Source organism: Lonchura striata, chromosome 11 (genome assembly GCF_046129695.1).
Source record: "Lonchura striata isolate bLonStr1 chromosome 11, bLonStr1.mat, whole genome shotgun sequence".
Lineage (NCBI taxonomy): Eukaryota > Metazoa > Chordata > Aves > Passeriformes > Estrildidae > Lonchura > Lonchura striata.
This window is the reverse complement of record NC_134613.1, coordinates 14,149,254-14,177,253: the sequence shown is the minus strand read 5'-3', so window position 1 is coordinate 14,177,253 and position 28,000 is coordinate 14,149,254. Positions and strand designations below refer to the sequence as shown.

General features: G+C 37.3%; 1 protein-coding gene across 2 annotated transcripts; it reads left to right on the top strand.

The window, feature by feature from the left end:
- The first annotated feature begins 229 nt into the window (after positions 1 to 229).
- Positions 230 to 22,153, top strand: COPS2 (COP9 signalosome subunit 2). Of its 2 annotated transcripts, none has more exons than XM_021537514.3 (13): positions 230 to 359; positions 9,553 to 9,666; positions 10,705 to 10,782; positions 11,375 to 11,500; positions 12,801 to 12,890; positions 13,007 to 13,084; positions 13,911 to 14,085; positions 15,084 to 15,262; positions 15,403 to 15,455; positions 17,519 to 17,616; positions 19,369 to 19,451; positions 20,523 to 20,581; positions 21,396 to 22,153. In XM_021537514.3, the coding sequence occupies exons 1-13, from the start codon at positions 306 to 308 to the stop codon at positions 21,538 to 21,540; spliced, it is 1,332 nt and encodes a 443-aa protein (XP_021393189.1). In that variant the 5' UTR covers positions 230 to 305; the 3' UTR covers positions 21,541 to 22,153. The 2 variants fall into 2 exon arrangements, with proteins under 2 accessions (XP_021393189.1, XP_021393188.1); XM_021537513.3 differs by having other exon boundaries at positions 12,780 to 12,890.
- The last annotated feature ends 5,847 nt before the right edge of the window (positions 22,154 to 28,000 follow it).

Here is a 28,000-nt window from a genome sequence, read left to right as displayed (position 1 = left end):
ACACGGCAGGCGGCCCCGGCGCCAGCCCGGCGCGCTCCGGGCAGCGGCAGCGCCGGCCCCGGAGCTTCCGGAGCGCCGTGCTCAGGCCCCGCCCGGCCGCCGTTGCCAGGGGCCGGTCGCTAGCGGAGGGAGGGAGCCGGCGGCGGGGCGGCGCGGATTGGGCTCCGAGCGCCCCGGGCCGGGGGCGGGCGAGGCGCGGGCGGCAGCGGTTCCGGGCGGAGCGCAGCCACATTGGGCAGCGCCGCGCGGGCTTGTGGGAGAAGGGGCCGTCCCCGCCGCCGCCCCCCGCCCGTCCTCCGGCCAAGATGTCTGACATGGAGGATGATTTCATGTGCGATGATGAGGAGGACTACGATCTGGTAGGGCGCGGGGCGGCGCGGGGGCTCAGCGGTACGGCCGGGGGTGCCGCCGGCGCGGCGCCGCTTCGGGCCGCTGCTGGTGCGGCGCACCCGCCGCAGCGGCCGCCCCGCCGGGTGCTGCCCCGGCGGGGAGCGCGGACATCCAGGATGAGTTTCCCTCCCGGGGAGGAGGATGCGGGCAGGGGCTGCGAGGGGCGGGCGCTGCTGTCGGAGCGGCCGCTCGGCCGCCTCTCCGCGGAGCAGCAGGCCGGCTCCGGCGGGCAGGTGGATAGGCCCGGGCTGGAGCCCCGGCCCCGGGCTGGAGCCCCGGCCCCGGGCTGGAGCCCCGGCCCCGGGCTGGAGCCCCGGCCCCGGGCTGGAGCCCCGGCCCCGGGCTGGTGCCCCGGCCCCGGGCTGGTGCCCCGGCCCCGGGCTGGAGCCGCGGGCTGGAGCCCCGGGCTGGAGCCCCGGGCTGGAGCCCCGGCCCCGGGCTGGAGCCCCGGGCTGGAGCCCCGGCCCCGGGCTGGAGCCCCGGCCCCGGGCTGGCCCCTGTGTCCCTGCAGGGCTCACGCTGAGGGGGGACTCCGGCGCGCTGCCTCCTTCCCTCTCTCCTCCTGCCCCGGCCCAAGTGTGGGCACGAAGTGAAGTGATAAAGTTGCCCGCCCTTCTCCCCAGCCGCGACTGCGAAAGGCCCTTGGGGCAGATACCGTCATGTGCTTGTGTGAGCAACAAACTAAGGGAAAAGTAGGGGGAAGAGAAAGGGGAGTGAGGAGAGATGGCCTCACGGCCGGTTTCTGATCCAACGCGCCGAAGGGTGCACTTATTTTAACTTTCTGTCTTTGTAACCTTTCTACCGCTCCCTTTTTGTTTTTAATTGTAAGGTTTGGGGTTTTTCATGTTGCATTTAGTTAAATGTTAACATCAAGTTTTGTCCTAAGCCTTTAAAGTTAAAAAATTGCTGTTTGATTAATTATAATTATATTTCCCTTACGTTATACTGGAGCTTGAGGTTTGCTTGTTTTTTGTTTTGTTGGCTTTTTTTTTGTTGTTGTTGTTGGGTTTTTTTTTGTTGTTGTTGTTGTTTTGGTTTGGTTTTTATTTTTTCCTTTATTGAACTTTGATTGGGTTTTTAAAACTAGAGACTTTTTTTAAAAAGAGTTATGTGTGGTAGAAACTTGAGAGTCTATTTCATTAATTTCAGCTAAACCTGTACTAACAGTATTGCAGTTTCACTGAAAAACTCCAGACACTTGCTTCTGGAAGACTTGCTTTTGACAAGACACATTATTTTGCAGTCATTGCTACTTATGAATTCACTTTAAATGTTTACCTGATTTTATTTGGAATAGTTTCTGGGCAGTTTCTGTTAGGAACTGCTTAGAATAGTTGGATGATATTAGATACAGAATAAAAGCATCTGCTTTTGGTTTTGAGGGTTTTTTTCCATTTGTGTAAGAGTGCTTGTTTGACAGGCATTGTCATCAAAACCCTATGAGCTGCTCATGCCACTATTCCAAAAACTGTTTGTGATCCCCTTTCAGTATGAATGAATTCACATACTGTAGAGACAGGGTTACTGAAGGAAATAGAGACCATTAAAAACATTTTCTTCCACAATTAATTTCCATTAGTTTGTATTAACACTGAAATTTGTGTTATTATTTGAAATACTGTGGTGTTTTTTCCATGCGATAAAATCACAAGAATATTAAAAGACAATGGAATTCATGTTCCATGTCCTTCCATAACAGGAGAACTGAATATGTAGAGACACCACTGGAATTGGATTTTTCAATCTATACAGATACGAATAAAAGTGCAGTTCAAACTTATACTGCTTTATGTCAGTTTTCTCCAAGAATAATAGGTCTAGTGCTTTTTTCATGTGTTTCTTTCTTCTGAAGTACTTTATTTCTTATTGGAAAAACCTTCCAAATCTGTGGCAGATTTCTGCTTCTGACTGTAGTTAATTTCACTGGAACATTTTCATTCTCATTAATTACTCTTAGCTCCAACCCTTCAAAAATTTTAAAATACTGCTTGTAAAATTAGGAGCATGTTAAGTTTTTTTCTTTTCAGTATGTAATACCTATGTAAAGCATCAACTAATACCCAAGCTTCAGATTTTTAAAATTTAATTTCAGTTCATGATTGATGGGGGAGAGAACTCAAGAACTGGAGAGTAAAAATATTCCAGCTAGATTAGTTTCAGCATTCTGGGACTAACAAACCTTGATTGACTGTTGTTTTTGAAAATGCTTGAGACTGTAATTGTAGTGTTCCACAGAACTGTTTCAGAAAAAAAAGTTTAGGGCCCTGAACATAGGGCCTGATTTCTTCCTTTCATGTGGATAGCTAGTTAAATTAAGAGAAGACTGTGAGGGGATGTGTGGTTCTCAAGGTGAGCATCATGGCTGCTGCAAGAGGCTTTGCAACAAAAAAATGAGTACAAAACATAATTAATACTCATAACAATGCGGAATTGAAAGTAAAAGAGCATATGTGAGTTCTGTGAATACCTTTTTAAAGAACTGGAGGAACGGCAGTGATTACAAAAAGAGTCAATGAAAGAAGCAGCTATTTTGTCAAAATATGGTGAAATTAGGTTCAGGTCTCCCAGGGTAGCTGCCGCCATAACAATAGCAGTGAAGACTCCCCAAAAAAATTAATTTTGTCAGCTTTTATTAGAAGTGATTATGCCTGTTCCTCTTTAACATGCACTTGACCTGCTGATTATGTAGAGCTAGTCAGTTAAATTTCCTTAAGTGTGCAAATATTTCACACTTGAACTGAAATGTGAACAGATATTCCAAAGTCCCAGATCTTTCCCAGCTTCATCATGGAATTTTATATAATTAGACTAATTACTACACTGTTAAACAACTGAAGACTATCCAGGGTGTAATGGATTGTTTCTGTTTAGTTTTTCAGTGGGTAAAAAGTCAAAGCTTTACATGTAAATTACCTCAGCCACTCCTACAGAAATGGAGTTTATTCACCTGAGTCTTGATATCAGGAAGAAATTCCATTTATATTTGTGGGTGGATGAACCTAGATTCACAATTTGCTAGTAATATGCTGTGACAGCTTTGATTGTAACATGAATTATTCCACTTTATGCTTCAATGAACAGAATAATGTTTACTGGTCATTATGAAAGCCACTCAATTTTAATTTCTAGTTTGGTGCTGCTAGGTGCCTTACATGATTTCAGTACAAGTTATTTTTACTAGATCCAGCTTGAGGGTGGAGAAGGACAAACAGGGAAGGACCATTGTAAATCTCATTTTTGTTTTCGGTCTGGGACAAAAGACTATATTTAGAATTGACTTGGAGGCTAAACTCAGTCTTCCTCTAGAAATTGATTCTTCCAGGCACAATGACAACACATTGACAGTTGTTGTCATACATCTACTGGATTATTTATTTTATTTTAAATAAATAAGGAATCTGTGGTGTTCTTAATGAGTCATCTTACTGTGTTCTGAAATTCAACTTTAAAGTTAATCTGAGCAAAGGTTGGACTAATGTATTTGTCTTTTTACCTTCCGGAGTTGTATCATTCCAGATGAACGTGGAAGATGTGTAACAATTCCCATGAGCAGCCATCAGTTTGCACCCTGCTGAGATGGCTGCAGGTTCATGAGGATTGGCACAACTCAAATATTGGGAGCATCCCTTCAGGTTACTGAGGATTTCCTGTTTCAGGATGTGATTATATTAGGATATAGGCAGCCTTATTTCAAACTACATGAGTTGGCTCTCTCTTTCTTTCCAGCCTAGTGAAATACAGTCCATTACAGAAGGAATTTTAGTATGTTACCAAATGTGATAACCAATCTCATCAGTAAACAGAGACATTATTCTGTCTTTTATTGCTAACAGTTGAAATTTCATGTGGATGTTGTCTCTTCTTCCCAATTGCTCATATTTCACTATTATCATTTTATGAAATACATATATATTTTGCAAACAAGAACGTGGTAACGCTGCAAAAACAAGTACTCCAATCTAGGGAGGTACCAAATCAAGCATATCTATTTGGCCCTCTTCTGTTTCTTAGTGAAGTATAATTACAGTAGTATGTGATTAAAAAAAAGTTTACTTCACAGAGGACTTAGGAAGTACTGTTCTCTAAATTATTGATTCATATTTTATATGGATTCAGCATGTGTTGTGATATTTTTTATGTGTTCTCTTCAGACTCATCTTCAAACAAAGAATTAATATATTTGAGGCTTATTTTGCTTATTACCATAATGTCTCAGAAGGAAGTACTGAGGCAAAAAGCCTGAGAATAATTAGTCAGTAAATTCTTTCTAAGCATTGACAAGTGTCGGTAGGTTCTGGTTTTTGTTGGCTCCTTTTGACAGTTATTTAGGGCTGTGTTTAGAACAGTGCTCTCTAGGATCTGATACACAGCTGGGTGTTAAACAGACATAAATTAGATCTAAGTTATGCTGAAAACTGGACTTTCAGAAAAGGGTGCACATAACTACAGGAGAGCTGCACAACAGAGGAAGAAAGAAAACAAACTTTTTTGCTGTAGTCTTTACATGTCATCATACCAGGTTTTTCTTTCTGCAGTCTCCCGTCTCATTTCTGTGCATCTTCCAACTGAAAAAAAAAAAAAAAACAAAACAAAGGCAGAGCACTGTCTTTCATGGAACTCTTCTGACACCATTGCAAATCGCTGGTTTCACAGGCTTCTATTCCTGGTGTCAGCCCTGGTGTGAGCCAGCAGGCACTGGATGACTTGCAGAGCTAGGGAACAGCAGCAGAAGAGAGACCTGGAATGTGGAAAAGAAACCAGGACTCCCAGTGCATGGCTGAGCAGTTGCTGGTTTCTTGAACAAATCGAACTCTTGTTTTTACTCTCAGGGTTTGCCTCTGTCTTTTTCCTCTTTGCTCTTTTGCATTCCAGTCTGATTGCTTTCTTTATATTCATGTGCCTGGATACCAGCTGGCAAATGCACATAGAACCTGGTAGTTGCTGCTTTTCCTGGTGCCTGCAGGTGAGGAAGAGCAAATGCAAAGAAAGTTGTGCTTAGTAGACTTGCTAATGCCATGTTATGAAACAAAGTAAGCTGAAGTAAAATCAAATTTGTACCAGACTTCTCGGAAACAATTGCACTTCATAAAAAATTTGTTTGAGTCAGTCAAATGGATGAAGTTTGGTAAAATCACCAGCAATTGACAATTGACAGTAATAAGTATTTCAACAATGTTCTTGAAAGATAATATTTTACAGAAATAGAACTCTTTGTATTGTCTTTTTTCTGGAAACTTGCCTGTATTTAGATACTTTCCCCTTACTCCTTTTTTTACAAAAGGTTTTCAAAGTAGGAGTTCAGTTCCTGTAGTGGTGGTGAATGATAAACAGAGGAGCACAAGTTTAGGTAATCACTCCAGTTTCGATGTAGAAGTTAGGGAAGTGCGTCAGGCAATAGAGGAGAGCAGAAAATTGGTAACAACATTAGTTTTCACAAAATACTTGTATATTTGTTTTTGTTCACATAGAACTTTATAGGTCAGTGTACCACGAATAGATAAATGCCACACATCTACATTTAAATGTCACTGATACACTATTACAGTCTCCGTGTCCCTGTCCCTTATTCTGGCCTTGAGCACAGGGGCCGTGCTTCAGGACCTGTAATCTCTGGTGGCCACATTGCCAAGGCTCCTGCCACAGGTCTCACAAAGCAGGCAGGAGCCAGAGCCCAAGCCACTGCCTGCTGCAGGGATGGGGGAGGGCAGGCTCGGAGGAGCCGGGAGGGCTGGATGCTGCTGGACCGACTGCAAATGCATCCGTGCCTAAAAGGGATGACTAAAGCAACTCGGGTGAACTGATTTCTGTGTGTGCTCATTTTAGAAGCTCGGTATTTTAAAGCTGTTTACTTGATAAAATTCTATAAAAACTTAATATGTGACATAATAAAGACTTATTAATTAAATTGGTTTATTGATAGTAATTTAACTTTTATTTAAACTATTTGAAAGAACGATGTTCCAGACAGAGTAAAGTTCATCAGAGGTTTTATCTCTGTTACAATTGAGCTAGTGTAGTAATTTTCTTCCTCCAAAAAGCAATGGGATGGCTTAGGATTGAATATAACTGATTACATTTAGAACATTCAGATTTTCAACATAGCAATGCTTAAATAATATCCTAACTTATTTAACTGCATTTTTTCAAACTCTTACCAGGGCTTTCTAATTTCTTGAGTGATGATAAAAACCCTATTTGTTTGTTTCAATGATCCTCAGAAGAAGGAAGAATTCAAGGAGTTTCAAAGAACAGTTCTGTGTACTCGGACTGCTCTTTTTTCATTTATACTTATAGTGTTGATATCCATTTGAAAAATACCAACAGGACCTTAGTTTTAAAAATTCCTAGGCTTTTTACTTTTTTTACATCAGCTAGAGATAAATTATATCATCCGTCTACTTTTATATCTCAAAGTTCTAATTAAGGGTGTTCATCACTATGAAAATTGTTAGTCTGGATGCTGTAGTGTAAATTTTTAGAGTTACGTAGAAATCCTATTTGTAAACCATATATTTCTACCTAATTTGCAGCAAACTTCCTACCTGGAAGGTTTGAGCTGGGGAAGTTGTTCAGGCAGGAACCAGGGGTGTTGAAAATGAGGGTGAGGAAAGTCTAGGCTCTTGTTATCTGACTTTATTGTTAAAATAACTTTTCTGTTTTCAGAACTGAGAAGGAAATTCGTCTTTTTCTTAATTGGAACTGTGAGGACACAGCTTTTTACTTTCCTCCTTTTTTTCTTTTGACAGAAGCTTAATGTTCTTGCATTCATATCCTACTGCACTAAGCCATCTCTGCATCAAAAGAAGACAGAGTGCTTGTCCGTCTGAGTATCAGCACTGGCATAATTAGCATCAGTGCTTGAAATAAGATTCAGTATCTACATTTTTTTTAACATTGTCTAAAGATTAGTGGCATTAGCTCATACTTAGTTTGAGGTTTCAAAGTTTTCACAGCCATTAAGTCTAAATATGTCTTTTTTAAAATAAACCACTTTACATTTTCTGGAAGTAGGAAAGCCTTATCTCCATTACAGCTTTGAGTCCATATCAGCATCCTAAGTCTGATGTGAGGCACATAGGCATGAAGTGAAGAAAAAATATAGCTGTGAAAACATAAACCAGTACCTTTGATGCATTTCAATGCAATTCCACTGGAGGAAAAAAAAATCAATAGACTTAACACTTCTTTATTATGTATTAATATTATGAAATTATCTTTATGGGATATTTAAGTAGCATTGAGAGAAATTATCTGAAAAAAGGCTTCCTGCATGAATCCACATCCAGAATCATTGCCAGAGCTAAGAAGAAAGTTCAGATGTTTCTGGCTTGAGGCTAATGGAGCACGTTGTCTCCTAAAAGGAATTAATTTAGTTTGCTTTCCTTTTATCTTTGCAAATAGACACTTCTGCCAAAAATATTCCCCATTGTCCAAGTTAAGGATAAACAAGACATCAGCTGATTATGCATATCTTAAATGCTTTGTTGTTTAATTTTTGGCAGCCTGTATGTATAAGGTGCTTGATACAGCTGTTGACATTGGGTGTGTGTACTCACAGCTGCTCCATTGGAGTTGGATCAGTAGGATAAGGAGTTTACAAAAACAAGCCAACCAAAATGAGAGCCTGCCCAATTAAATAAGACACTTGCTTCCTGTTTGCTGTTTTCAGAGTCACATTTTTGTAGTTCTGTGGGAATTCAGAAAACAGGTTTATGGAATTCACAAGATTTTTCAGTCCATTCATTCTTACTAATGATAATACTTTGTTGGGTGAAAGCAAATACATACCTGGGCAACTTGCCTACATGTTACAAATAGAAACATTAAAAGATAGAAGGACAAATGTTTCAAGTACCATGTTTATTGAAACTTGGTTTGACTGTAGACTCCAAGTATTAATTTTTGCTTTAGAACTTCAGCAAACTTAAAACTTTGAGAGATTTCTTGCAGTGCGGGGAGGAGAGAGCTAATTTAAAACTTTTCTTTTGTCTCATATTTTGTTCAGTCCTTCCTGTGGTTTTGGAGGAGTCTATTAATAGTAGGAATATAAAAATGAACAAAAGAATAAATGTGCCTGACAAAGTACAGCAATAGTAAAATACACCCTGAAGGAGGGGACCTGACTGTGCATTGCTTATGTTGGTGCAAGGGAATGTTACTCTGATAGCAGTAACTTTGAGATTTAAACAGATTCTGTTAAAACAGTTCATCTCCTGATAGCCAAAATCCTGTGCAGAGAAGTTACCTTGAAAATGCAAAGGTGTGAAGTGGTTTTGAATTCTGTAAATATCCAATTAAATTATTTCTTGAGCTTTTTAGTGTTTTGTAATTTGGACATGCAGCATTGTCCTTTAGCAAAAGAAGATAAAATATGCAGGGATTTTTCATCCAAAGAAGTCTCAGAGTACTTCTTAAAAAATTAAGTAGCAATTGTTCAAGTAAATACTTCACTTTCTTGGCACTAGTGTACATAATGGATAATTATTTGATTAAATGATTGTGCCTATGCTGCACCTCAACATCTTTGACAGCATTTTTAGCATTTTCTCAATCATCTCCTGCTTCTCAGGGCAGAAGCAGCTGGTGTTATCATCGTTATCCTTTCTTTTAATTTCCTTAGACAAGGATGAATCGTTATGGCATAGGAAGGCAGATTGCAGAGGGATTCAGGGAAGCATTTGATACCCTCCAAAGCTGAATCATTACTTGTGTGACAGCTCAGCCACAGCCTTTTCTGTGACTAGCAAAGGCTGAATCATAGAATGCCTTCAGGAGGAGCAGTGGGCTGCGTGTTCTCTCCCCTCCCAGAAATGACATTTGCTCTTGGGCCTCTGTGCTTAAACTCCAACATTGGCAGAATTTCAGTAATACAATCTGTACTTGTCATAAAGGTGAAGTTGGTGGAGCTGTGAGTTCATTAATACAGAAAGAAATCTGCTGACAGGCAAATGTTGGTGGAGTGAGCCTGGCCTAATACTGGGAGAGAGGGAAGATGATTATATAGGTCCATACCTGTTTGGTTTTACTATTACCTGTTAATACACAAGCATTCCATGCCAGTTGGAGTAATTTACTGTTTACTATTTTTCAGCAGATTATTACATGTTCTGAACTTTTTTTTTCCTCTGATTTTTTTATGTTGTTTTTTTTCTTAAAATGTAGGAATATTCTGAGGACAGCAATTCTGAACCAAATGTGGATCTGGAAAATCAATACTACAATTCCAAAGCTTTGAAGGAAGATGACCCCAAAGCAGCATTAAGCAGTTTTCAGAAGGTTGTCTGTCTTTATATTCTAGATCTTCTTTTTATATTAATTCACATTTTAAAATATTTGGTACTGTTTGAGTTATTTTCTGAAATTTTAAGAGTAAGATTTATCTTTTAAATTACTAATGTGCTAAGTTTATTATTGAGTATCTTAAACTCCTGGCTGATTGCCTTTCAGGACCATTCTTAGGGATAATAAATAGGACATGATATAGTCTTATCACTGATCTGACTTTTTAATCTTCAGGATTAGCTAAGTTATTTAAACAGTTCTAAATGTGTTTTCATGCATCAACAATAGAAACCAGATCCATTTGGGTTTTTTAATAAAATGGTGTTTTCCCCAGTGTCTTATGTAACATTATATTTGCTTTGCTATCTGATTCCAAAGCTTTAAATGTATGAATACTAAATAACACAGTTTCTTTTCTTCATCTCAGTTTTAAATTTTTAATGTTTGCACACTGCTGTGAGAAAGCAGTATGTTAGATGCAACTTTTTAAAGAAAAAAAATAGATTTTTTGCATCTCTTTGCTCATTTCTAGTGTATAAAAAATTATATACATGACTTTAAAAAAAAACTTTCTAAAGTTTTTACTTAGAGAACGTTTCTTGAACTATGTTGCATTAAAACTAGAAGTGTTTCTCCTTTTGTGAAGGAACCATAGTAATTCAGAAAAGCTTTTTAACTTAATTTAGCCAAAATTTAGTTTTGCCAGAGGTGCTATGACTATTTTTGCTTGTGTTTATGGAGTGGTGTTAAAATGTAGTGTTTGGCATTAGGCCTTGGCTGTTAGACAGCAACAACAACAATGATGGTGTTCACCCTCCCTACGTCAGCTAAGTCATGAAAACTGAGGAGATACACTCTCACTTTTTCAATAATACCAGGAAAGAATAAAACTGAAGAACAGGGCAGAGTCAAACATTACTTTGTAAGGAGCAAAGTGGGGGGAAAGGGCATGTATGGGATATGTGTATTTTAAACAATTCAAGTTTGAATAAAGTTTTTATAAATATTGTTTTAAAAATTCTTCTTTTTCAGGTTTTGGAGCTCGAAGGCGAAAAGGGAGAATGGGGATTCAAAGCTCTGAAACAGATGATTAAAATAAACTTTAAATTGGTAGGAATTACAGTTATCGCTTGGGAGTAAATAGCATAAATATGTATTTGATCCAGAGATCTTAAGTTAGTATTGTAATTTATAGCTATGACAACTAAATCTACCAGAACTTGCCTTTTGCAGCCTTTAATGGCTACTCACAGATATGGCAGGGAGATGATGTGTTGTTTGCAAGTCAAAGGCAAAATGGATGCAAAATAACTGCTGTAGTCAGGTGGTACTCCATGCAAGTGTGAGGCTCAGTCCTTGCTGTGCTGAGGTGTCACACCACTGAAGGTGGTCATGTTTCTCTGTGTACTGCACCAGGACAAAACAGTGAAAAATCTATATGCTATGTATGGAACCCTTCCAAAGAGTTGTGTGGCCAGCTCTGTTTTCTTCATTGAGATTAATATTTCAAACGTGTATTCTCTGCAGTCCTGAATTTATTTCTGATTCTGTAGGTTATGAATAAAGTGGTGATAGGAAAGTTTTAATAGCAACTACTACTGCATTGTCTTTCTTTATGCTTTTTCCTGTATGTAAATTTGCAAGATAGCTCAGTTTCAACAATTAAAACAAAAATTATAATGTGATTTTGTTTTTCTTTTAGACTAACTTTCCTGAAATGATGAATAGGTATAAACAGCTATTGACCTACATACGGAGTGCAGTTACAAGGAATTACTCTGAAAAATCCATCAATTCTATTCTTGATTATATCTCTACTTCCAAGCAGGTTGGATCAGCAATTCTTTTATCTTCATCGTTTCCAGTTTGTATTTTTAACTATGGACATTTTTTATGTTTGGTTTGGGCTTTTTGATCTTAATGGAGGAATTTTGGGTATTCATTTGCTGTTATATGTAAAAATATATTTCCCACATGTAGTGGATTCTGTTAACACAGATAAATTTTCACGAGCTTGTCCTTTTTTGGAAACATTTACCTGGAATTTCTATGTTAATAAATAAGAACTTTTTTTTAGCATTTTTTAGCATAGCTACACAATGTAAGTGCCCACTCAGATATAATTTTTAGTCAAATAATGTGGGTTTTTTTATTCTGGGGGGAGAAGGGAATCTTTACAGTGAAGTGTTGGTGTGAAATACTGCCTGTCCAGTGCACTGTGCTAGTGAGGTACATGTCCTTAGATACACAGCCCAGCTCCTTTGGTTTGGTGTTGTTGTAGAAGCTTTACAAAGAGTAGGAAACTCTTCTCAGAAAGTAGCACTTTCGTCTGAAGGATCATTGGTTGTTAGTGCCAAGTTCTTGGTTATTAGCACAAGCTGAATGCTGGGTTACTCTTAAGGTCTAAAGGATTCTCTTAGACTGTCCCTTCTTGGCAGAGGTCAATGTCTCCGGTGTGTAGTTCAGCCAGACCTGGAGGGACAGTCTGGAAATCTTAACTTGATATATAGTCACAAATTTGTTACCCCCAAAGGAACAGTGACCATGAACAATACTGATGCATTCTTTGTAGAGCTCTTGTAAAAGGTAACACTTGGCACTTTAATTTCCATTTCAGATGGTTTTTTGTTTGTTTGTTTCATGCAAAGAAATAGTTTGATGCACTCAAGAGCTTTCTTCCACTCAGCACTGCTACTCCAGAAGGAAGAAGGCATCTTTTACTTTCCCCACATTCTTCTTTTTTGTAAAGCATATTTTCTTTTTGATATGTAAATTATTTTTATTTTTTTAAGTGGAAGCAATATTGCCTGTGTTTGTTACAAAACATCAGAGTTCTGTTCCTTGGTTGTATAAGATGGGTTTTATAGTTGACTTTCATTTTTCAGATGGGTGCAAATCTTAAAATGTGAATACTTTTTAATTATATCTGTTTCATATAATAAAAAGTAATGTAGTTAGTTTGGTTATTTTAGAAGCTGTTTGCAGTTTAAATGCAAACATTAAGTAAGATGCAGATACCTTTCTTATTTTTGAAGTTCAAGCATGCACTTTTAGTTTGTTCAGATTGACTTCATTAACAGGTACAAATTTGCTGTTTACAATTATAGAATTCTGATTTTTTATGTCAGATGGATTTGCTTCAGGAATTCTATGAAACAACACTTGAAGCTCTGAAAGATGCTAAGAATGATAGATTGTGGTTTAAGACAAACACAAAGGTAAAATATATAACTTCCTATTTTTTGCTTTTCTTTGACACCTTCAGCTAATTCTTATAAATTATAATTGTGAAATTGTAATAGATCTCAGTACTTTAACTTTCTTTTAATTACAGCTTGGCAAATTATATTTAGAACGAGAAGAATATGGAAAGTTACAAAAGATTTTGCGTCAGCTGCATCAGTCTTGCCAGGTACCTTTATATTCTAAATCACTGTGGCTTAGTAAACAACACTGATGCTTTTTTTATTTTTTAATATATCTGTTGTTGGCCTTTGAAGCATTTTGCTGAGCTTTAATACAAAGAGAAGAAATACTGTGCCTGATTTTATTTGTTAGCTGCTTGATAACATAAACAAAAAACACTAAGTGCTTTATGCCTTTCTTAAAGATGATTTTTTAAAAATTATTCACAACTGCTGATTGGGTTTCTCTTCAGGAGCAAGGATGAAAAGCACATATCAATAATCTATAATGCATGGACATTCATTTTAAAGTATAACAAAGATTCCAAGTAAGCTTTACTCAAAACTGAAAATGCAGTTGTTACTTTCCCATCAGGAAGGAGAAGAAATAAATTAGCCATGCAGTCTGCTGTGCTTGTTTATGATGCTTTTCCTCCTTCAGTATGGAAATAGGTTACAAATATCTGGGAAATGGTTGTGTTAGAGGCAGCAGAAGAGTCATATGTGTTACCTATGCATTTGTGTCAGTCATTGTATTTATATACTAAGAGTGTGGCTTAAGGAAAATGGAAAAGAATTAAGGTTAAAATTTTGAGAAAAATATTTAATGGAAGATACTGATGTTTTAAATAAAGGGCTTCAAAATGTAGCCTGTGGTAAGTACTTTGAGTACTATGTTTTCTATTAGTAGTTACATCAGTATTTCAGAGTTTCAGGAATATTCTTGTTTTTGACAGGAAATTAGAGTATTTGGTTATCAGTGTTTTACTAGTATAAAACTGAAATTGCTGTTCTCTTAAAATTTCACAGTATTTATTACTTAATCTGTCCTAGACTGATGATGGGGAAGATGATCTAAAAAAAGGTACTCAACTATTGGAAATCTATGCTTTGGAAATTCAAATGTATACAGCACAGAAAAATAACAAAAAACTTAAAGCACTATATGAACAGTCATTGCACATCAAGTCAGCCATTCCTCATCCACTGATCATGGGAGTTATCAGAGGCAAGTTCATCTTGAATTTTTCATTTGTCTTCTGTTGCAGAGATTTGTTCCATGAAAATATGATAACCAGTGGTTTTTTTCCAGTTCTACTATAAAGACAGAGGCTTCTGTAGATTCAGTCTCATCATTTTCTTCTTGCAGGACTTCAGCACTGCAGTTTTGGTGCCCAGGTACCCGAGGCACTGGACAGAAGGGCAGGACAGTTGGCAAAATAACTGTTAGGAGAGAAGCAGTAGAAAGAAAAGAGGAAGACTTGCTGTTTGGCACCATGGCAGGCAGCAAAAGATGAATGCAAAGGCATCTGCAGGGCATAAAAACAAAGGCTTGACAGGACTGCTGGCAGAAGGGACTGCTGTTCCTGCAATTCCCTTTTATAAATTTGTGTCTCAGCTTGCTAAAAATCAGCAGGAACCAAAGGGCTTTAAAATGTGTTTGAAAATATTATTTATTATCTGCAATAATGAATTGTAGCAGAAACAAGCCATGTGTTTTAAAAAAAAACAGCTTTGTTCAGAACACTGTTATACCTTCCTCCTTTCCCTGGTGTAGATACTGCACAGACAAACAGGCAGCACTGGGTACTTCAGAAATAAAAAAGAAAGTATTTCTCATTTTTTTCTGTGTGGTTTTGCTCAACAGGTAGGGAAAATTCTGTATATATACAAAGCCTCTTGCCATTGAATTGGAAATAGAATTTATTTCAGTTTTTGTAGTACTTTAACAGAATGGTGACATAATTATTGGCTATGAAGATTAGTGTTCTTTAAGTTCTATGGTGTAGGTTGGGTTTTGTTTTTTCTTCTTTGGAATGGGTTTATTCAAATGGCAGTGCTGTATGTTAAGGCCCTAATGCTTTTTTTTCCTAGCAATTTCAGAGAACCAAATCACTTCTGAAAATGTTTCAGTAATCTATTTAGAGATAGCATGGAACTTGAGTACAATTATTGTAGTTAGCAACAAGCACACAGTGTTCCTTTTCATCTTTGTTTTCTTTTCAGAATGTGGAGGCAAAATGCACTTAAGAGAAGGAGAGTTTGAAAAGGCACATACTGATTTTTTTGAAGCATTCAAGAATTACGATGAATCAGGGAGCCCCAGAAGAACCACTTGCTTAAAATATTTGGTCTTAGCAAACATGCTCATGAAGTCTGGAATAAATCCATTTGATTCTCAGGAGGTATATTTTTCTTTTTCCTTCACACACACCCACGCCCTCATCCCCTCACCCTTTTCTGAATATATAGAGAAATTACCCAAAGGATGGAAATGAAAAAAAAAAAATCTGAACTTGAATATTATGCTTTCTGTTCTGCATAGGCTAAACCATACAAAAATGATCCAGAGATTCTAGCAATGACGAATTTAGTAAGGTAAGATTTTCATTTTTCTGGAGAAGAGAAGAAAACTATGAAAAGAAAAAAGATTTGTTGTCCAGACCTGAAAGGGAACAGTTTTAGAAATGCCTTTTCTCTGCACAGTTAACACAGTTATTAATAAATATTGGGCAAATATTTGAGGATTGTTCTTCTTTAGAAACTTACTATGAGAGACCATAGTATAGATGCCATACTATGTAGGAGTATCAAAGCTGTCTGCTTTTGTCACTTTATGGTGTGACAGAAACCTAATTTCTCCCCTTAAATAAAGTTGTCTCATGTTGTACTGCTACTGTTCTTTTTAGACTCTGGCTGATGGAGAAGAGAAATTGAGTTGAGTGACGTAGCCTACCAAAGCCAGTAGAATAATTTGCTGCATGGAATACGAAATAATTTGCTGTTAGGAATATGAAACTTAACTCTGAATGATCTTCTGATCCATCAAACAAGTGAAAATCAAAAGAAAGCCTCATTACCTCTTAGGCATCTCATTACCTCTACCTCATAGGCAACTGTGAGAATTTCTAGTGTGTGATGGTCATTAGATCAATGACCTGAGGCAGGTTTTGTACACTGGGTTTTGACACACACCTAACTGTATCCTCTCTGGCCTGCCTCTGCTCCTTTCCCATCTTTTCCCTACAAAAGCAGTAATGTCTACTCATTTCTTGAAACAGTTGATGCTGTGTTGGAACAAATTGCTGTGATACTGCTGTTGTGCTTTACCATTGTATACATACAAATTGTTCCTGAAAGTGAGGATATTCATCCATTATTGACATGCTGATTGAATAAATTATTTGGCAGTTTATTAAGGGACTACTTCCAGTAACTCATTCCACTTTAGATGTGTTTTTTTCTAATTCACTGTCATAGTTTCATGTTAATTTGAGGCAGAAGGAACTCCAGATGGCCTTACCCAATCTGATTTTACTCATATTTCTAATTTATATCTTTTATCTTGACATTTGAGTATAACTCCTTCTTTAAAATTACTAATGCAGTTAAAGCAGTATTGATAAGAAATATGTGAAGATAAAATTAATTTCAAAGATTACAATTACGCTTTTAATCCTTTCTATACTCTACAGTGGGAATTTGCATGCTTTACATATGACAAAAAGAGACTTGTGAAATAAACAATAAAATATACTGAACTGAAATTCCTTTTATTATTAAGTAAAAATTACTGGTTTCATTGATACAGTCCATGCCACTCACATAGCTATTTATAAGCTGCTCAAGTTCTACCTTAAACTTAACAGGTCTTTTTCTTGGCCATTTTAATAACAGACAAATTTCTTTTCCAATCAGTTTCAAAACAATCTTAAAATGTACAGAATATGAAGGACAAATAGATGTTGTTATTAAAATGGTTGATGTTGGTATTAAACAGGAGTTGAAGGTTTTGTTTTGAAAGAATGTTTTTCAAGAAATAGGCCTTTCTTCAGAGGTTGCAGCTCTTGACCTGTAAATGATGCCCTGGTGGCACCTTCTTCTTGCAATGCTTTCTCAGATGACAGGATTGACCCATGAAAGGATATATACACAAATAACCTATAAATAAAAATCTAAAAAGTAACATTATACCAAAATGACTGAAGAATAATCCTGGAAGTCCGTATTTCTTTCAGTATTTTCAGCATTCAGCTTAAGCTGAATACTGTAGAGACAGCAACAGCCTTGTAGACTCTTTTTAGCTCTTATTTGTTCCATAAAGTATGACTTCATGAAGCCAAAATTCATGTAATGATACTTCTCAAAACAGGGTATTTAAGAATAGTTTCTTAAAGTACAATAGTTTTGAAACTAGAGTGCACTTGTGGAACAACTAAATATTCATACTACATTTCAGTAAATACTGCTAAAATTGAAACAGGAGAAAGATAATTTCTGTTGCATTTAATCTTCAAATCGAGTTTCTGCTTATAAAGGTTCTGAATATAAATATTTTCCACCAGTGCTTAATACATATTTTTTTAGAAATTGTGGAACATAATCTTATAAGTCTGTTTTACTTTTAAAATTAAAATTCAATCCCTTGTTTTTTTCTGAAGTGCCTATCAGAATAATGACATCACTGAATTTGAGAAGATTCTAAAAACAAATCACAGCAACATCATGGACGATCCCTTCATAAGGGAGCACATTGAAGGTATTTTAAAGGCTATTATAATAATTTTTGTTTTCACTACTTCCTAAATTCCTTTTTTTTTTATTCCCCTCCCCCCCCCCCCATCTTGGTTTATTTTTCTTTAAGAGTTTATTGTAATTAGTTGTGGATTATTCCTTTACAAGTTATTTAGAAGTTGGTCAGGGCTAACTTGCATCCAGGCGTGTGGCGTGACTGCAAAGGTATGCAAAACTGATGGCAAAAATTCTAGAAGAGTGGATATGGTAAGATATCTATGGTGGTGTTTAGACACTTGAATATTTTGTGTGTTGTTTCTGGAATAGTGAAGTGAGAGCAACCCTCACCTGTAAAGATGGTTTGTATCAGTCTCATTCAGTTTGATGTTTGCTAGTTTATAAAGTTAATTTACTGCTTGGGATTACAGACCAAATACATAGACAATGTAACAAAGGTTGCACTAATAAATACAGAGTAATATAATAAATGAAAAGATGCATACTTTTCATTTCAACTAAGCAATAGTTGGAGTTATAATACCTCTATTTAATAGAATGGGAGCACATTAACACATGCCTTTCTACTCCATTAATGTGACAATATAAAGTTACCTCATCCATTTTCCTTGCATCTGAGAATTGAAGAGTCTCTTCACTTGAATACAGTGCTCAGTTCTTCAGCTCACTATTGTTTTTAAGAGTGTGTCTGACTGTGGCAGTGCAAGATCATTTAGCTGGGTAGTTACATGAAAGAAAAGAGTTAAACCCAGAGACCTGGTTTTCTCATGCTTGTTTGTAAAAGAGAACAGGGCAAACAGCAGGGGAAACTAAATATAACCCACTGCTGCTGTTCCATGTGGACTGCTGGTGAGCTGCAGAGGCTTGGAGGGAGGCTTGGTAAGATTGGAGCTGGATTAGAGCTCATGGAGGAAGGAGTGACAGACCTGGAGAGCAAGAGGAGGGAGCTGAATCAAGGCACTGAAGGGAATTGAGTGTCACTCCTTATATGCTACTGATGTCTCGCCGTGTTCAGTCTGCAGTGATACATAACATGTTCAGGGTTATGTTTACATACCTTGCCTCGTTTTAATCTCCATAGTTTATTGAGACACATAATCCGGTGTCCAGTGGTATATTATTATATAAACAGTCCTTGTTTAAACAGGTAAAAATGGACCTAGGCTTTTTATCTGTTAATTTATAATTATAATTTACGCTTTCATTTTATCCCAACTGTCTTTAATAATGTAAAAATATATAAAACAATGACTGCTCTATTTTATCTAAGCAAAATGAGCCTGTCCACACAGACCATTTTATACAACTCATTGTAATTACACCATTAGGCCCTGACTTTTAACTTTAAATGTGAATATCCCCCATGAAGTTAAATGCACAGACATTTAAAATTGCATAGCTTTAAAAACACCCCTTTTCACTTTTGTACATGGCAAGCATTCTAGCCATAAACTAATGAGGCAGACATACCAGGCAATGATTTCTATGATTTATCCAGTTAACTAGAATAATTAAAATTTTTACAAGAGAACATGCTGCTCCATGTTTGAACAGTTTTCAGCTCTGTCTGTCTGCCTTCAGTTACATATTGCTTGGATCCCTGGAAAAGGAGGGTCCTTGTTATTTTGCTGGACTTCCCCACCCATTGAATTACACTAAACACCATGATTTTTGAAGGTAGTATCTTTCTATATGGAATGGTATTGCAGCTTTATTTCAATACTGTTGTTTTTATAGTGTTTGTTTTCTTCTCTTACAGAGCTTTTGCGAAACATCAGAACACAAGTGCTTATAAAATTAATTAAGCCTTACACAAGAATACATATTCCTTTTATTTCTAAGGTATGTGTCAGTAGCCTTGCATTTGCTTAAGTAAATTATTAACTGTGAATAAAAGCTTTTAAATAAATACAGTGCTTTCAGAAATAGAACATCTAAAATACACTCTAAACCATAAAGTAATAATGATGCACTGCTGGCAGCTCTGCAGTGAAAAAATGTAAATTTCAAGTGTCATCCAACTGCTTATGATAATATGTACTATGATACACTTCTAAAATACTCAACTACCATATTTTACGTGGTGTAGAAAAATCATATTTCTTGGGAAAAGCATAAGAAATTTGTATAATAAAAAATGTAATTATGAACGTAAATTTTATGGACATAATCAAATTTTTAACCCCTTTTGTTCATAAGCCATCTTCACGTTTGTGTTGTACAAGTTACAGAGCTGCAGCAGTAGAACAAATCAAGTATTATCATAGAATCCCTGATTTCACTGCCTAATCTGCAAAGAATAAAATAAAACCCCAGTGGTAATATATGACTATTTTTATCTCCTTTGAGTCTGTAATTTTGCCAGCAAAAATCCACAGCATTACAAAATATATCATGAAATATTAGGGATGCCTGTTTTTATGCTTCAATTTTCATTAGAACTTGGTATGCTTTTTTTTTTAAGCTAGACTTAACACTTGTAGAACTTGCTTGAGCCAGAAGATGCAATTATGTCTCTAAATGTTTTTGAGTGCATATCCATTCATTTCTGATAATTATTGTCTTAATTTAATTCCTGGGGTTTTGTGGTTGTGGTTTATTTTGTTGTTATTTGGTTTGGGATATTTTTTATCTGTTTGTTTTTTCAGGAAGTCAGTAAGGGGACTAATTTCTGGAGCTTCTAAAATTTTGCTTTCGCCTCTTCAGCTTTTTCTGAGAGGTTACTGGTCTCTTGATTCTTGGCCATGTGTCCTTTGGGTGGAGGTCTTTTGCTTAATAGATCATTACTGAATTGATACTTATGAACAGTAAGAATCAGAGGTTAAACCAAATTCTGATTATGAAAATAAATATTGGAGGGTTTTAATGTTGCAGAACATAGTAGCAGCATAATGAGTTTTCTTTTTGTTTCAGGAGTTAAACATAGATGTAGCTGATGTGGAAAGCTTGCTTGTGCAGTGCATATTGGATAAGTATGTACCTGATTCTTGATTATTGATCTTTAATTACTTCAAAGTAATTGAACTATAGAAGAAGCAACAAAACAGTATTTTGGGGCATTGTGATAATACTGGTTGATCTAGAAGTGAAAGGTAATGGTGCTGACTTTGGATTTGCTTGGTTTCTGAGCAGTAAAGTAAGTTTGAAGGATGGGACCCAAGAAAGTTATGCAGGGAGATTGACTAACATCTTCTTACTTTAATTCTTAATTACATAAAAAATTCCCTTAATTATTATGAAATTATGAAAGTCATTATTCTTAGTAATTGCTGCTTACACCTACTTATATTTTTGAGTGCATTTTCAAGTTGACAGATTAGTCAACTTTCTTAACTAGAAAAATTTAACTACAATTTTTAAAACCTACTTTTCTGGAGAGTAATTTGTTATAACTGCTACTTTTTTTCTGGAGAGTAACTTGTTATAACTGCTACAAAAGTATAATCCTACACAGGCTTGTATTGTTTGACTTCTCTTCATATAAATCTCCAATTTTCATGATTCTTCGTCAAGAACTGTTTGTCATATTGCTTCAGACTTCGTGTGGGGTCATAGCCCCCCAATGCATAGGGTCCATGCATTGCCCAATGAATTAGTTAATTTGATTTCCAGTCATGATGACAACTTAATAGGCAGTACTGCCCAGGACAATAATTATAAAAATGCTGAATTCTGAAATGGAGCTTGTGCCTCTTGTATAAGACCTCTTACTTTACCTCTGTTTTATTGTTAGATCCTATTTCCATGTCCATTAGCAATTTATAGTTTTTATTTATTTACTCCTAGCACTATACATGGCCGAATTGATCAAGTCAACCAGCTCCTAGAACTGGACCATCAGAAGAGAGGTGGTGCACGTTATACTGCGTTAGATAAATGGACCAACCAACTAAATTCTCTCAACCAGGCTGTAGTCAGCAAGCTGGCCTAACAGAAACCAAGCTTCTACAAACGTACTTAAGGCAACAGTGCAGTGATGTAAACCTTAAAAGAACTGGGAATGGCAAAACTACTGTCGGTTGGTGTGCCCTGAAATTATTGGAGTTATGGCAGAAGTGCTTTTTTGATCAGCTGGTTTGTGTTTTGCTGCTGCATTTATCCCAAGAAAAAAACAGCTTTAATCTCCAGAAGAAAACCAAAATGCCACGGGATTTATGCTGTATTGACATCTTGCCCTAAACATACAACATCCTAGTAATTTGTCAAGGGGCAATTAATGACCAGAGAGAAGATTTTTGTCATGATTTTAAGTACACTGACACGTTACTGTTGGTTAAATTTAAACATGTTTTACCTGCAGAAATTCTCTCACAGAAATAACCTGCAATAACTTGAAATGCATACCCTTTTGAACACTTCCTTTTCTCATGTATAAATTGAAATGTTTGCTGCATTTTGCAAAATGTCAATTCTCCAAAAATGTGTCCATATATTTCTGTACCTGCAGTGTAGTAAAGGTTTAGAAGAAACCCCATAATTATAGTGGCATACTGTCACTTAGGTTTCAAGCAGCAAAATAAACAGTGCAGTTCAGAAATTGTACAGTTTGTTTCTTGATGTGCTTTCATTATACTTGAATTTTAATTGTGTTATTTTTTTAAAGAAAATAGGTATTACTTGATCTTATCACATTTGTGAAGGACAATATGGAGATTCTAAGTCTAAACCCCTTGGTATGTGTGCTGTTGATTTTTTTTTTTTTTCCCTTGAAATAGTGGAACATAAATACTAAAGAGCTGACATTTAGCAGTCTTGCTAACTAACTTTAAGCTTCAAGATGCCAAACTATTATCAATCCTGTCTAGTTATGTTGGTGGCTATTTGGCATTTCTCAGGGATATGCTTGGTTTTTATTTTGCTACTTCAAGAATAGAGATTTTCCACGTAGCTCCATAGGAATAGAGATGCAGACACTGATTGTTCTCTCTCTTTGCCTAGTTTTTGAGCAGATTCAGTGTATGCAAAATGACACTGTGTGTATGGAGTGCTGACCAAGTGCAGTGACCTTGCTGGTAGTGGAATCTGTTCTGACCCAAATGTATTGCAGTCCCTTCAGAGCTGCTGTTCCCTATCACAGTATAGCCACATGCCTTTTGTGTACTAAGATTTTGGGATCATCAGATCATTTTAAAATAAATGCAGCGTTGACCACTTCAAATTTTATTCCTGTAGCAGATTGGAGCTGACAGAAAAATTCTCTTGCAGGTCTCAGAAATGTAGTAAAAAGGGTCAAATTTTCCATAAATGCAATTTAAAGCAGAGAGTAGTGGGTGATGGTACACAAGCAGTGCCACACACAGACATTGTAACAGTAGATGGAAAAATGTGTATGTAGAGTAATTAACAACACCTCAAAAATAATGAAAAAGTCTAATAAATTACAAATGTTCATCACATACATGCAAGGCAGTGTGGTATACTCAATGTTCTAGGGCAGGATTTAAATTCGTAACAGGGTATAATTAAATAGGATAAAATTAACTTCAATCTGAGGAATAGTTATGTCCCTTAGAAAATTATTTTGGTCTGCAGCTGTCAAAGCAAGTGATTTTTTTCCCAGTGTTTACACCATAAAACTTAATGTGTACCATGAGTAGCATGATGTTGAATCTTGGGTGAGAATTTCTTCTTCACTTATGTATTTTTTTTGCCAGTAGGTGTTTTTAATTTATCCACTTACTTAATAGTAAAATTTAAATTTTTAAGCAAAGTTTTTTTTTTCTTTTGTAAAATCTGTATATAACATTTGACTAAAGCACCTTGTATTTTGTTTCCTTATAATGCTGTGATGTGTAATGTAGTTTTTACTTTGAAAATTCCAGTAATACCTGCTGATGTGAAGTTGAACATAACAACAGTGCGCAGTCATTGGGACCCTTACCAGCAGATCCAGAGACTTTATATTGGATAGCAAATCTTGCAGGGTTCTTCCTCCCATGGGGACAAGGGATTGTCACAGCTATTTCAAGGTTCTCCTTCCCATGGGGACAAGGGACAGTGACAGCTATTTATTTGAGTAGGTTTCCTTTCTATGCTGTTTCCTGCCACCCTTGCTGTGGGAAGGAACAACTCTTCTAAAGGAGGGGGGAAAATAGAACTGTCCGTAAACTTAAAATCACTGAAAATAAAAGTCTTCTTGACTTTGTCTGTTGTACCTGATGTAACCTTTTCCATCCCAGCTATGTCTGCTGGGGAGGCATTTTGGTATTTTTGGATTTTTTTCAGGAAGGAAATGGGAATACTGCAGTAAATCTTGTCATGTCCATCTAGTTCTGTTGTTTTATCTTTTTGTTCTGAAGGATTAATTGTTTTAGGACTAGTCTAAGTAGTGAAGGACTGTTAGTCTGTACAGTGATGGCTAGCAGTGTTTTTAGACAGAAAAAGGGTCAGTCTACCTCTAAGAAATGGTTGTGTGTTTTGGCATACTTCAGGTCTTACTCATGTGTACAGTGCCTTGGCATCTGTGCTCTAGGCACATAAAGAAGATTTATATAATCCCTAAGGGATTCTACCCCTTTTCTGAGTTCTCACAATTCTTAACCCGGAAGATGAAGATTTTCTCTGGGGAAATACTGAGGAGCTGTTACCATCCAACTGCAGCAGAAATCACCAATAGTTGCTATAGCCCGCCTGTAGTCCCTGGTAGATCTGGTTCTGATGTCCTTTCTGTCTCCTCAGGAAAAGTGAACAAGCACTTGAAGGACGAGGGTGAATGATTTTTTTTCCCCAGAAACATTGCACTGCAGGTTGGTTGAGGCATGGTAAGCAACCTCTCTGCATTCTCAGTCTCAAGCCCAATCATTAAATTTCTGCAATTGTTGTTAATTGTCAGATCCACACTTGTCACAACTTCTTGGGTGATTTTATACACCTCTTGTGGCTGCTTGTACAACACAAACTGGCATTCTAGCTAGTTACCATAACACTGTTTGCAAAAGAACATTTTAATGGCTGTTGTAATCTTATGTAAGATTACAACAGTGATTAAGATGTGTATATATAAACCCTTCTTTTTTGAGTTGCTGGCAGCTTATGCATTAAAACTGAACAACAGGCAAATCTGGGAGCATGTGGGTGCTATGTCTGCATTTTAGATTTTTACTCTTATTTTTAGTCAAACACACTTTGAAGGAATGTATTCTTTGTGCATCTCAAAGTCCTATTATAATGGATTGGATCTGAAGCCAATTTATTTTTCTTTTAAATAGGCCTGAAAATACATTGAACAACAACAACAAACCCCAGAAAAATGTCAAAGCAGCTGAAATGCACTGAGCAGAATAATATAATTAAGTTATTTGAACTTTAGTTTGTAAATAAACTGAATTCTTAATTACTCAGGAGTTGTTAGCTGTAAAACATTGTAACTGAGGATTGTATTTTCATATTTTTTCTTTGTGAGGTAGTGAATTAATTTGAGTAGGAACTGTGTATGTATGGAGTACAGTAAAATGACATCACTTGGGCAGTACCCCTTGCTTTCTCAAATATACAGCCTAAACACAGAAATAAATTTATTTATATAAATGGTAATATGGAATTTAAATATCAAAGTGTAGCTGTTACTTTATTATTTTCAAAGTGCTAAAAATGTATTTTAGAACCAGGTTAGTGAACTAGGTAAACTACATTGCAAGCTAGTCAACTATTTAAATGTTAATTAAGATATTAAGAAAGGATTATCACCATCTTAAATGCCTCTGTGTGGTAAGGTGGATTGCAAACTATCTGTGATAGAATAATTGCATATGTAGTGCTAAATTTTAGATGTAATAGGTGCAAGCATTACAGCAAGAGTAGAGGCTAATCCTTTCCTGGCCGTGGTAGGAAGAGTCGCATGGCAGCTCCAGTCCTGGCTGGCTCTGCTGCCTCTCTCTGCAGCTGCTCTCGGTGGCAGTGCTGGGCTCCCTTGCCTGCTGCCAGGCAGGAATTGCTATTGGAACCGGGATTTTCAGCTTCCTGGAGCAGTTCCCAGCTCACCTTCCCACTCTGGTTCCAGTTCTGTTCCCTGCTGTGGCTGCCTGTGCAGGACACCACGTGTCCCTTCGCCAGATACGGTTTTATTTGCCAAGATACACTTCACTTTGTGTACTTGTCTTTTTTAGTAGTTAGCTGAAGATTTTAGTCCCAAGCCAGTAAAACTCATTTTGGAGTCTGCTTTTTTCCTGCTGCCTTTTCCACTTGCTCACCTCCAGCTCCCCCAGTGCTGCTGCAGTCCCTGCTCAGGTGGTGCTGCTGCTGTGGAGCTCAGTCTGAGCCTGCCTGGACATCAGGTGGAGGGGTTACTGAGCAACCCTTATTTCATGCTTTCATGCCAGTGCCATTAAGCCTATACAAATGTTCAACCTTTCTATATAAGAAGCTACCTTGACTTCAGTGAGATGTGTAATCATATCCTTGTGTTCAACAGGACTTTGTACCCACTACATGTGGGTACAGCCCATATAAGTAAGGGTGTGAGTAGCCACACGTGTGCTGTTAGGTTTGCTTGTAATCCTATGATTTGAATTCTGAATACAGTCATTACCAAGTGCCTTTCCATATTGCTGAGGTATTTTGGTTTAGTCTCCCATTTTTTATTTTTGTGTTGACCTAGATTTTCTTCTTAATTTGATTTGTTTCCTCCATTGTGTTCAGGAAGGATATCTCCACTACCCAGTAGATGCAGCAGTAAAGTCACAAACTTAGTAGCAAAATTGCAGTCAGCACCTGCTGATTTCAACCATCGTTTTTGCTTATGAACAATTCACTTACTCGGTCTTGCAGCAAAGAAGTAGCAATAATTGTTTACAAACTGCCAGATTTGAGAATTGGACCCTTATGATTGAGTATGAAAAAGCAGCTACCAAGGATGTTCAAATTCAACCATGTGCAGCTACCAAGTGTTTTAAAATTCAACAGGGTTTGTAGAATTTTTTGATGGCTTCCTTAAGAACTGTGACGTCATCATCGAGTTCTCTTACACAACAGTCGATCAAGATGATGTTGTAACCAGATACCCTGGCATATTTGTGATAGCTGTGGATAGAAGATCTAACATAACTGGTTCTGAGTGCTTTGGTTTGTTTTTCTTTTTGTGATAACACACTTAAATTTTATGGGAGACTTGAGTTTTTTTCACCTGAGTGGCGCCTCAGGTCACCCAACATGACTTTCTGTATTATGTATATTGTATAGATTCATGTAGATCTGGTGTCTATTTAATCACTGCCCAATTTAGATCTTCGGCATTCCTGTTATTTGAGTGTGCATAACAGCCCTTTCAAGTGTGACCTTTCTGTTGGTATGTATCTTGGGAACAAAAGAAGAATTTCATAACAGACAGCCTTGCCATAATGAGTCATTATTTTTTAAATACACAGCAACTATCTTAAGCAAATGTCATAATATATATTCCATGGTCAGCATCAATTTGAACAAATTAAGCTGCATTCCACACTGAAACACTGGTGTGCTAATACAAGAAGACGATTGTTCCAGTTGTTTCAGTGGGATTTTTTCACTGTTTTCTGTCCAGTCAGGCAAGTTCTCCCACATTACTTGGAGATGAAAAATGATTAATTTTGAAGTAAATTTACCAAATTTCACACAAATAAGCAAAACACATTCAACTACTAGGAATGAAATACATTTTTCTCAGTAGAGATTTGTTGTTTAAGTGAGATGAAGTTTAGGTAGCTTATGTTTCATAATTATTTATCTGCAGATTTCCATCTCATATTTAAGTTCATCAGTTACTGATGAAATGCTGTTCAATTGCATCAGCTGAAAGCTCTGTGTACAACCAGCTTAATACCCAGTTTTACTTTCGTGACTTCTTGTGTTGAAATACTAGATCCCATTGTGTAAAAGCCCCTGGGAACACAACCTCATAACCTCAAATTAGTCTGTCTTAGCACCTTAAAATGGTTTCCCAGCATTATAAACACTTAGGTGAGTTCTGCTGACCATTTAATCTTGTCAAGAAAAGTTCTGGGTTACAGAAGTGGATATGAAGCATACAACTGCTGCCGCTTCTCTGGTTCAGGTGAGGTTTCTGTCTCAGCAGCTCTCCTGCTCCATTCACTGGTAGTAAAACACTGTCCTCACTGAAGTTAGTAGAAACCTGAAAGTTCAATTTAATTGGGATTACAACCTGGCCCACTCCTTTTCCCATACACTCAATAGGACCTATGATTTTGTGTACTTTGATCTCACGAAAACTTAAATCACAGAGCATACGTAATGTTGCAGACATCTAGGCAAAAGTTACACTTAGATGGTGATCCTGCTGATGTGGATGGAATAGCACAGAAGGCAGTGACAGTCTGCACAATTCTGTTTGTCTCATCTGTTCACAAGATGAGATCTTGCTGTGCAATGCAATAACCCTCTTCATAATCCCGTATGTT

Coding starts and splice junctions, on each gene's coding strand:
- COPS2 (XM_021537513.3), top strand. CDS start 306: ATGTCTGACATGGAGGATGATTTCATGTGCGATGATGAGGAGGACTAC. Junction 13,085..13,910: donor AGCTGCATCAGTCTTGCCAG/GTACCTTTATAT, acceptor AATCTGTCCTAG/ACTGATGATGGGGAAGATGA. Junction 20,582..21,395: donor GTGCAGTGCATATTGGATAA/GTATGTACCTGA, acceptor ATTTACTCCTAG/CACTATACATGGCCGAATTG.